At 47.9% G+C, this 11,239-nt stretch overlaps 2 protein-coding genes across 4 annotated transcripts in view; one reads left to right on the plus strand and one right to left on the minus strand.

Annotated features, from left to right (window-relative positions):
* LST1 (leukocyte specific transcript 1) overlaps window positions 1-4,215 on the minus strand; it is a 5,369-nt gene extending 1,154 nt beyond the window's left edge. Inside the window, exons 1-3 of the mRNA XM_023523073.1 lie at window positions 855-4,215; window positions 377-475; window positions 47-69 (exon numbers count right to left, since the gene is read on the minus strand). Of these exons, the coding sequence (XP_023378841.1) occupies window positions 47-69; window positions 377-475; window positions 855-882 (150 nt within the window). The 5' untranslated portion in view covers window positions 883-4,215. The remainder of the gene's footprint in view (window positions 1-46; window positions 70-376; window positions 476-854) is intronic.
* On the plus strand, window positions 4,178-6,114 carry LTB (lymphotoxin beta). Of its 3 annotated transcripts, none has more exons than XM_011379886.2 (4): window positions 4,178-4,339; window positions 4,746-4,809; window positions 4,955-5,059; window positions 5,495-6,114. In XM_011379886.2, the coding sequence occupies exons 1-4, from the start codon at window positions 4,178-4,180 to the stop codon at window positions 5,932-5,934; spliced, it is 771 nt and encodes a 256-aa protein (XP_011378188.1). In that variant the 3' UTR covers window positions 5,935-6,114. The 3 variants fall into 3 exon arrangements, with proteins under 3 accessions (XP_011378188.1, XP_011378189.1, XP_011378190.2); XM_011379887.2 differs by having other exon boundaries at window positions 4,988-5,059; XM_011379888.2 differs by lacking the exon at window positions 4,746-4,809 and having other exon boundaries at window positions 4,988-5,059; window positions 5,495-5,628.
* The last annotated feature ends 5,125 nt before the right edge of the window (window positions 6,115-11,239 follow it).

Raw genomic sequence — 11,239 nt, forward strand, 5'->3', positions numbered from 1 at the left:
CCCCCTTTTGTTGCCCCATTACCCACTTCCCTGCCCCCAGACTCACGCAGCTCCGCTCCAACTTCCTCACTGGAAGAAAAGAAGAAGCTCAGCATGGCCCAGCCATTGTGCCCTCCAGCACCCCCTTACTCGCCCCTACCCCCGGCAGTCATCTCCTCACTTGCCGACTTGCCTGGTTCCCATGGTTCCCACTGCCGAAGCCCTAGCCTCTCTCTTTCGATATTCTTCCCTCCCCTCGCCCAGCTTCTACCACTTTCCTCACCAGAGTGTATCAGAGTTGAAGGGGGCTTCTGGGAAAGCATTAGGAAAAAGCATGGGCGGGGGCAACACGGAGCATTGCTGTGGGACAAATGAGGGAGGCCAGGGTGGGGCTCACCTCTCTTTCGGAGCCGACACAGACAGGCAGACAGAACGACCACAACCAGGAGCAGGAGCACCCCCAGCCCCAAGCCCCCATAGAAGTGAGGGCATTTCTCTGTAGAGAAAAGGGATAAGTATTAGAGGACCCTTTTCTCTCTTCAGCTTACCCCATCTTCCCGGGGTATCTCAGCGCCCCTCTCCAACAGTTTTAGAGGGAGAAAAATGTACTTGCAGAGATTCTTTACCCAAGAGTGTTACCTCACCTCCTACCAGAGGGACCCATTTTTTATTAATTATCTCACACCTGAGACTTCTCCCTCCTCAGAGGCTCCCACCACCATCCCTGCTGTCTCTAGCCTCCCCATGAAGTCCCTTGCCCACTTGTACTGTTGGTCCTAAGAAGCCCTAACATCTACTCATGAACCGCACACACCACTTTTCACCCATTTCTCCCTGTGCACCCACAACCCTCCCTGTGCAGACAGTTACCTTACCTAGTATGGATGTATCACAAGTCACCATTAGGTTGGGGATTGAAGACTGGTCAGGAAACCTAGCCCAGGCGCTGCCAGGCTGAATGGCCTGGGGTGAGTCACGTGCCTCAAGTTCCTCATCTGTAAAGTTACAATCTTCCCAGGCTGAGGAGCCTCATTTATATCCAGCCCTGAACTGAGCACTTTCTGTTTGTCACTGCTGAACCCCACAATGATCTAGAGATGCATAGTGGAGCTCCTGCTCTGAGAGCTGGGCCGGGGGGCCAGGGTCTAGAGATGCCTATTTCCCTGAGACTTGATCATACTCATATATTCAGCCCAGAAATGGCAGGGCTGTCCAGCTCTAGAGCCCACCCGCTTTCCTCTGCCCCAGGCTGATCAGGTGCTTTGCAGGTTAGGTTTCTAGCACTGGATTGTTCTAGGTTCTGGTGAGGGGGCTGATGGAGGAGGAGGAGACAGGGTCTGGAGTACATGTGGAGACTGTTGGAAAAGTAGGGAGGGCAGTGTCCAGTGCCACCTGGCAGCTGAAACTGCTCGCTCAGCTCCAGAGCAACTCAGGAGAAGGGGGACCCTACTAGGATGGAGTGGAGAACCACTTCCCATGGGCAGATAACTGATGGGCTGAAATGGGGCATGGAGGTGTGTCTGGGGCCCCATCACTTCCCCTCAGGCACTTCCTGCCCTATAACCACTGGTTCCTGTTTGAGGGCAAAGAGGGGGCCCTCTGACTTCATCCCAGAGCCAGATGCACTGACCAAGGTCTGGAAACTGAGAACCTCCTGGGTACAAAAGGAATTCTGGGGTGTGTGCGTGGGGAGCAGAAAAGCACAGGTGGAGAGGAGGGCCTGAGGTTTTCACGATGGGCGGTAGGGGTAGAAGTGGATTGTGTTTAATTTTGGTGGGGAGCAGAGAAAGAGGCTGGACAAAAGATTCCTCCAGGGCCCAGGAAACCTCAAAGCCATACTTTCCCTTTACTTGTCACAGCCTTACCTCACTCTGAGGTGTCACCCCCCTCCCAGGTTTCCCCCACCAGAGTCCCTGTTGTCTCCCAGCTTACCCAGAGCCTGTGGCCTGCTGGGGGTGGGAGGCAGGCACTGACTCTAGACTGCCCAGAACTGCCTGGGTGGAGAGAAGTGTTGCCATCCTTTCTCTGACTTTAATTTCTCCCCCAGTCTCAGCACATCCCCAGCAATGTTAGAAAAGGAAGTTAGGCTTTGAGGGTTAGAGTTATGACATTTTTCCTTTCAGACTCCTAGGACTATAATGAAGTCCGTAATCCCCCTCAGCTCTAGCCATCCTATTGACCCTACAAGTAATGGGTGACTGTACACTTCTTCTGAGTGCCATCCCTGATTAACTTTTCCCCAATTCTCTCTCACACTACATCCACTGAGAGCTCAGGATCTCAGCGTATATGTGTGAACACGCACCCTGGCTCCGACATCAGATTGGGAGCTCAGGTGAAGCTGGAGTAACTCGCCTGGTGTTCTAGGGCTCTATCTAGCAGGTTGGTTCGCTGAATGATTAACAAACAGGAAAGTCAAAGGCAGCCGAACCAGATCTATATAAGCATTGCTGCTAGATCTAGGATAGAAAGTTGATGACAAGTTGGTGTTGGGAAAGGAGGCATGGCCAATCCAGGTGGACTTCTTGCTAAAGGCAGCATTCTGATGTTAAGTACCAGGGCAGTGGTCCAAGGACCCCTGGACAGAGACCTGAATGAAGGTCTCTTAGTGGCACTGTGATTAAGAAGGAGATGGGTGCTGGAGGGCTGCACACCCAGTCCTTGAGGAAGGTGAAGACTGGGGAGCTCATGTGGAGGCAAGGGGTCAAAAGGGGATCTGGTGCCTGGGTCCACATGCATTTGCTTTTTCTCCTTCATATTCAGAAACTTTCTGCTACTTCCCTCCTCTCCCATCCACAATGTTTTCCTTGCAGCACAGTTGGACAATATTCAGTTTTTTTACATTTATTATTAAAAAGTTTAAACATCAAAAAAATGGAAAGAATCGTGTAGTGAACATATCCCTACCACCTAAATCTTGAACATTTTTCTATATTTGCTTTATCACTTCTCTATTAATTAATCTCATTTTTGATACCTTTCAGAGTTGCAAACATTAGTACATTTCACCTCTAAACTCTTTACCATTGCTCATTTATATCTGCATTTCTTTTGGGGAGGGTGCTGAAGAAGGCAAAATTTACATGCAGTGAAATGCACAAATCTGAAGTCAGTACTCAGTTTTAAACTGTCTTCTGGCCAAGGCTCTGAAGCCAGACTGCCTAGGTTCAAGTACTTTGCCATTACTGTGTGACCTTCCACAAGTTTCTTAACCTCTCCATGACTTGTAGGGTTTTTGTCAGGATTAAAAGAATTATTCGTAAAGTGTGTAGATTAGTGGCAGTCACGTGCTAAGTGCTTGTATATTAGCTATATTATTATTATTATCCAAACACAAAAAGGAGAGATGATATGTGACCACCTCCAACTTCTTCAGACCTGGTCTTTCCTCCCATCAACTCCTACCACACTGTCTACCATACCATTCATTTGATCTGTGCTGCCTGGTTTTACTTACTCATTTGATTGTCCTTTCTTCATTTATTCATAAACATTAAGTCAGCACCTACTAATTGGATGGGGCTCATTCTGGACTGTGAAGCTCTTTGAGGGTGTGCCTTACTGGCCTCCTGTCTGCCCTCTGTAGCAAGGGAGGTAATGCTTATTCCATCTCTCCTCAGGAGGCAATAGTTGGTGGTGAGGCAGACCCCCTTCAGCTGCCATCACTGTGGACCGAGCTCTGTGGGCTACGAGTGAGCATGGGAATGGAGGAGGAGGTCAGTCCGGTGTGGGGCTAAGTTCTTCTCAGGGAGCTGGACATCCATCCATCAAGACCCCAGTTCTTGACCTCAAGGATGTGGATGTAGACCTCTCTCCAGCACTCACCTCTGGGGTATAGAAAGACGCAGAATGCATTGGAAATCGAGAGTTCTATGTTCTCATTAAAATTTTGCTACCTAACTTTCTGCAAGCTACCTGCCTTCCCTGGGCCTCAGTTTCCCTCCCTATCGAGCCAGAAGATCTCTAAGACCCCCTCTAGATCTGCCCTGAAAGCCTGTCTCTTCACCCGAACTCCTTCCCTAGTTCAGAGAACACAAGCATCCAGCTGCTGCACCCCAGCTCTGGGTAAACAGGAAGCTGGGTGAGGGGAGCAGGGGTGTGTGGAAAGTACCAGCCAGGTGTGTGAATCTATGGGGGAAGGGGTGGCCCCACCCCTGAGGTATGAAAGCCCCCCTGCCCTGGCCCTGGCTCAGTCTCAATGGGGGCACTGGGGCTGGAGGGCTGGGGGAGGAGGCCCCAGGGGAAGGGCTGCCTCCTGCTGGCTGTGGCAGGAGCCACTTCCCTGGTTACCCTGCTACTGGCTGTGCCTATCACTGTCTTGGCTGTTCTGGCCGTGGTGCCCCAGGAGCAGGGAGGACTGGTGAGTGGCTGCAACAAGTGTTCCAGAGGGCTGTATGCTGTTCGTGCTCACTTACCTCTGGCTATGCCTAGGGTCTCTTGCCTCACCTGCTCAGCTGGTTTGGCTGTCTCTGATGGGGATGTCTGCTGCTGGCTCACTTTCCATGTTCCTGTGATGCCGTGTGTCCCGATGTCTTCAAGCCCCTTCCTCGTAGTCTGTCTGCCTCCTCTCCTCTTCCCAAGACATACTCAGACCTCTGTCTCTGCTCGAGCACATCTGCCTTGCTTGCTCGTCCTTCTAGGGAGATGGGTGTTGGGGTGAGGCTGGTGGGACAAACTCCAGGCTTGGAGCTTGGGTCTACAATGGGAGGGGTGGGGCTGGCTTCATCTAAGACTGAACTCTGGGCACTGTGACCCCACCCACCCAGGTAACAGGGAGCACAGACTCCGGGGCCCAGGCCCAGGCCCAGGCCCAGGCCCAGCAGCGATTGGGTAAGAGCAGACCATCTCCACTCCCTGCTTCGGCCCCTCAGGGACCCCCAGCTCCCATCCATCTGTATCCCCAGATACTGTCTTCCTTTCTTCCTCCAGGAATCCGGGTGCCCCATTCCTAGGCCCTGGCGCCCTGTGCTTTCAGGGGGACCAAACGGGGACTATTCATCCCTTCCAGGGTCCCAGGAACTGCCGGAGCAGGACATAGAAACAGATCCCAGCCCCAGGCTCCCCGCCGCTCACCTCATAGGTAAGGGTCCCACAGACCTGACTGGTCCCAGGGTGCCAGCTCTGTTCGCCCCGGGTTAGAGCCCCTTTGCTCTGTCGCGGCCTTGCTTGGTTTCAGACTCTCTTAGCCACCTCTAGCCCCTGAAGGGCCCACCCTTCCGCCTGTCCCGCGTTCTAGCTCCTTGCTTCCCTCCCGGAGCAGGCAAAACCCGGCCTGGATTTCCCCAGCACAACGCTCCGCACTCCGGTCCCCAACTGGGGTGCCCCCAGTCCCCAACTCGTATTAATTGCAGAGGTAGCACGATCATCCCACCCCCTCCCGGCGCGGTTCCTGCAGGGGGTTCGAAGCACCCACCTCCCCGCCTGTCCCTTCTGCCCCGCCTCCTAGGAGTCCCGGGCCTGGGTCGCTCCTCTCGGGATCGGATTCCTGAGAGCCGACCGGCGGGTCTCTCCACAGGCGCGTGGACGCAGGGGCAGGGGCTGGGCTGGGAGGCGAAGAAAGAAGAGGCGTTTCTGAGGAGCGGGACACAGTTCTCCAGCGCCGAGGGGCTGGCCCTCCCGCGGGACGGCCTTTATTACCTGTACTGTCACGTCGGCTACCGAGGCCGGGCGCCCTCTGCGGACAGGGACCCCCTCGGCCCCTCGGTCACGCTGCAGAGCCGGCTGTACCGGGCTGGGGGCGCCTATGGACCCGGGACTCCCGAGCTGCTGCTCGAGGGCGCCGAGACCGTGAGCGTGGTGTTGGACCCGGCCGGGAGGCTCTGGTACACCAGCGTGGGGTTCGGCGGCCTGGTGCAGCTCCGGAGGGGCGAGAGGGTGTACGTCAACATCAGTCATCCCGATATGGTGGACTACAGGAGAGGGAAGACCTTCTTTGGGGCGGTGATGGTAGGGTGATGGTGGGGTGATGGTCGCTCATGTTCGGGGGAATAGTAGAGTGTGTGAATCAGCCCAGATATTGGGAACTCAGACACCAGGGACCCCGTGGCTGTGGGGAAAATGTAGGACACTGTTTGGAAACTGATTTTGAGCCTGATGAAAATAAAGAATGTCAAGCTTTACTGCTGCCAAGACAGATGCTGAAATGCTAACATGTCTTCATTCAGGGTGGGTACGCAAATACTATATTTTCTGTGTTTTTCTGGTTGCTGGAAACAATTCATAAAGCTTCATATGGCGTCTGATCCCTGGGATGTGGTCTGCGGATTCCACCCACCCTCTGCCTCTGAAGGGCCTTGTCCCAGACATCTGCCTAGTTGGAGGGTAGAAGGAAGGGGATCTCCTCAAACCTCAAAGCATTTCCAAGCATCCTGATTCTCAGAGCCATGTGGTCCCCACCGTATTTCACTCTTTTCTCTTGGGTCTCTCCCAACAGTGAGAGAGGGGTCATTACAGGGGAAGGCAAGTACCACTGGGAAAGGCCCAGCACAGCATAACCCTGAATACAGCAAAGGAATGAAGTATTGAGGAGCGCAGTACTTCTCTCCTGCTGGTTGCCTTGAAGGCCCCTTTAGCCACTACCCCATAGTCAACTCTTCTCCAAGAAGCAAGAACCACAGTTCATGGGCTATTAAGGGAGGAGGCTGAAGGAGAGAGTTGGAAGGGTGTTTGAGAGAGAGAGAGAGAGAGAGAGAGAGAGAGAGAGAGAGAGAGAGAGAGACGGGGTGATGATGGGATGATGGTGTCTGAGGATGTCATGAAGAACCTGAGGAAGAGAGGAGGAAAATCTGATGCCACCTGGTGCTGTTGGGGGGGGTGGCGGTGGAAAGCTCTCATCCCTCTTTCACACTTCAGGTCCCCTTCCCATAAGTGGGCAAGTGTGGGGGCCCAAGGGTGAGTAACAGCAGCTCTCTCACCCCATGACTTACTTTCAGCCCTGGGCTGGAGGTGGCAGAGGGGAACCCAAAGCCCCATCTAGGTCACCGCAGTGGGTCACCCCACCCCTTTGTCACACTACATGGTTTTCCCCTGCCTGATGTCAACTCCATTTTATTTCTTCACTCTATTCCTCATTTCCCCTCTGATCAGTATTTTCTCTTAGAAAGCATTGTAGATCAAACAAAATGTTTTAAAGTCCCTTGATACCAAGATAGCAATGCCTTACTCAGGTCCATCATGCCCCTCAGAGCGGGGAAACGGGATAGAGACATGCTTGCCAATTTTTAGGTTGAAGCATTAGGAAAGGCATTAAGACATTATTATTATATATCAGTTTTAGAAACCAGTCTCAGTTTTGAGAAAAGTTCAGTTCAGATAAACGGTTGTCTCTCATTTTAGGAAGTGATGATGCAGATGGCTCCCAAAGTTAGGCCTGTGGTGCAAATAATCAAGTATTTAATAAGAGGCATCTCTATTAAATACTTGATTATTTAAAAGAAAAAAAAGAAAAACAGTGGTTAATCATTGAAACAGACTATAATCCTAGTTTCCAAGTTCTGAAGGCTGCCAGTCAAGAATATTTCAAAGTATCTGGCTTGAAGCATCTTCAGATGGAGTGAAGGCAGGCAGTGACAATGGGATAGAGTCTCCTGCTTTTCAGTTTGAACGTCTCTGGTGATTTTTTCTGCAACAGGCACAAAACATCGCCTACATATAAATTGTTGTGGTGATTTCCAAAGTTGATATGAAGTTGCTCACTTTAACTTGTGTGGCTTTGGGAAAAGGGCAGATTCAGTTCTCAATGATTACAAATCAAAAAATAAGAGAAAAATTGAAGATGTAAGTTTGGAGAGTTATAGCTAGATATTAGAGTAAACTAGAAGAAATCAGGATCCAGTCCACTTTATAGGTAAGAACAAAACCTCAAAAGATGATTAACAGCACTAGAATCTAACATCCAAAAAGGTGTATTACTGAAACATAATTTTTCTCTTTACCGGCTCTTTGGCTATCTTTTACCAAAGATAGCCAGATAAGACAAATTTGTTTGTGAAATAAATTTGGTTTTAACAAAATTGTTATTTACATAGGAATAGCAAGAATTGTAAGTAACCATATAGGCTCTTTTAAATCTGCTTTGCTGGAAATTTACATAAGGAATCTTCAGATTGAATTTAAAAGGCCCCCCCGAGGTCAGAAAAATCAAGGCAAGGAGTTGCCATTAGACGTGGCGTGCAATACCTATAGATTTGAATGAATTCCTTTCTTCTTGAGGTACCCAAAATACTTGAGGTTTTGCACCTGCCAGGAAGTGACCTTCTTTACTCACCTGGTAAAGCTTTTGAGAACACTGTAAGCAAAATACCAGGCTGATACCTCCACAGGTTTTATTGACTTCCATAAGTCTATCTTAATTCCTTAAAGCTGTATGCTCATATCTGAGTCTATGCGTGTCTCTCTCAAATATGGCACTCCAGTGAAAGCCTTGGTAGTTATTACCAGTTTCCAACTGTGTCCTGTTCCAAGGAGAACAGATTATTATTAATTTATGTAAATAACAATGTTGCCTTGAAAATAAGAATACTCACTGAGAGTTTCTGAATTCTGGAGGGATCAAGTAGGGAGAAAAAGGTAAATGTTTCAATTCTTCTTACAAAGATGTAATTTACCAAATTGCTCTAAGTCATAGGTAGCTTGAGAGAAAAGGTTTCCTTATATCTGGAAAAACAAAAGATTAAAGAACCAGCAATATTTCAAATAAAAAGTAATAAAAATTGTAATCATCCTTATCAATTCATTCAGTCTCATGTTATTAATTCTTGTTGATCTTGCTCTTTTGGTTAACAGTTTTATGAATTCAGATTTTTCTTAGAATTTAGCAAATCCTCATCCAGTTCAAAGGTATAATCTGACAGTTTATCAGAAACCTGTATTTTATAGGTGTCAGAATCCTCTCTATGAATCTCTCTGAAGATGAAACATATCTCCAAAATGTATCCGAGTAAGACAAAGACTCTCTGTAAATGACAGAGATTTAAAATGAGGTGGTTAAAGAGCTGTTTACAATGTAATTGACAAAGAAATTTGCTTTTCTCTGCAACACACATTTTTTTATAGAGAATCTACACTTCTTTCTATTAAAATTTTTTTTTAATTTTAATTAGTTTCAAGTATACAGTACATTGGTTAGACATCTATATAGTTTGTAAAATGATCCCCCCAATTGCTCCCTCCCTCCTCTAGCCAACGTATTAATGCTAACTGCATCCCTATGTCATGCTCCCCATCTCTATGACCATTCATCAGCTACTAATTTGTACTTTTTTAATCCTTCACCCCATTCTCCCAGTCCCCCAAACCCCTCCCCTCTGTCCATCACCAAATTGTCCACTATATTTGTGAGTCTGTTTTTGATTTGTTTGTTCTTTTTATTCCTTAGATTCCGTATACGAATGAAATCATATAATGTTTAACCTTCTCTGTCTGACTTAAATACCTTCTAGGTCCATTAAAGCAATATCTTTTTCCATTCCCTTCCTTTTCATATGTAGGAGTCTTGTTTTGTTTTCCTTTTAGCCACTCTATCTTTTGGTTGGAGCACTTAATTCTTTTCCATTTAAGGTGCTTATTGATAGGAATGTAGTTGTTATAATTCTTTATTCCTGTATTTGATGTATGATTTTTCTTCTTAAAGAAGTCCCTCTAACATTTCCTGAAATACTGGCTTGGTGGTGATAAATTCCTTTAGCTTATTTTTGTCTGGGAAGCTCTTTATCTGTCCTTCAACTCTGAATGATAGCTTTGCTGGAAAAATTATTCTTGGTTGTATATCTTGGGTTTTCATCCTATCGAATATTTTTTGCCAAGCCCTTCTGTCCTGCATAGTTTCTTTTGAGAAATCAGCTGCCAGTCTTATGGGTGTTCCCTTATAGGTAACTATCTGTTTTTCTCTTGCTGCTTTTAATATTCTTTCTTTGTATTTAACCTTTGGCATTTTAATTATGATGTGTCTTGGTGTGGATCCCTGATTTTTGGAATTCTCTGAGCTTCCTGGGGTTTTATGTCCATTTCCTTCATTGGGTTAGGGAAGTTTTCCATCATTATTTCTTCAAACAGCTGTTCAACACCTTGATTTTCTTCTGTTATGCCATTCAGACGAATATTTGGATCCTTAATAATGTTCCATATCCTCCTTAAATTATTTTTATAGTCTTGACATCTTATCTCTTGCCATTCTAATTGAGTGTCCTGATTGGCTTTCTTGTCCTCTAGATAGAGCATTTAATCCTCTTCTTTATTCACTTTGTTTATTCTTTTGTTTATTCCATTTAATATACTTCTCATCTCAGATAATGTGTTCTCCATTTCAGACTGGTTCCCTTTTATAATTTTCATTTTCATTTTTATTTTTTTATCTCTTTGTTGGAGTTCTCTACACATCCCAAAGTTCATTGAGCATCTTTATAACCAGCGTTTTGAACTCTGCATCTGTTAGATTACTTGACTCCATTATATCTTGATCTCTGTTCTGTTCTCTCATATGGTTTCTGCTTCTTTGTCTTCCTATTTTGGCCGCCTTTCCATGTCTGTTTCTATGTACTAAGCAAAGCTCCTAAGTTTCCCTGTCTTATTAGTGTGGATTTGTGTAGTAGGTGTCCAGTGGCACAGTCCAGAGAGGGGTTCAGCTGCAGGCCAGATTTAGCCCAAGCCTCTATCCCTCCGGGGCCACCTGTTAAGATTCAGCAAGCAATCCACCATGCTTATAGTTGCCTCAAAAGGCCATACCAGAAACCAAGGCCAGCTGCCTCCAGTGTGAGTCTAGGAGCTGTTCAGCAAGGAGCGCCTGACCTGCTGAGAATATACCTGGATGTGGGTTGGGTGGGGCCGCGAGTTGGGGGAGATGGAGTTTCAGGGAATCCTCTGGGCTGAGCAACCTCTGTTATCCAGTTCGATGACCTCTCAGCTATGGTGGTGCTGTGTTCGGAGCACTGGTAGGTGGGAGGGCTCAACAGGGAACAACGGATACCGCTGGCACTTATGTACTATGCGAGTACATAAGTCTAGACCTTCACTCTGACAATGTCTCTTTTTAAGTCCCTGGTGCCCCCTGCGCACAGCCAAATCAGCACTGGTGCCCAGAGTGAGCAGGTCTGTCACCGTGAAAATACGCTCACAGATGTGGCTCCTTTAAGAGGCATCTGCCGCTGCCGCAGCCTCCGTTTCAGCCGCTGGAGACAGGGCAGCCCCACATCCTTGCCCCATTCTACCTTCTGCCGCCACAGGGTGATTTTTTGGATTTTTTCCCCTAGTTGTATGGCTTGTT

This window comes from Pteropus vampyrus, unplaced genomic scaffold, assembly GCF_000151845.1.
Source record: "Pteropus vampyrus isolate Shadow unplaced genomic scaffold, Pvam_2.0 Scaffold378, whole genome shotgun sequence".
NCBI classification, from domain to species: Eukaryota; Metazoa; Chordata; class Mammalia; order Chiroptera; family Pteropodidae; genus Pteropus; species Pteropus vampyrus.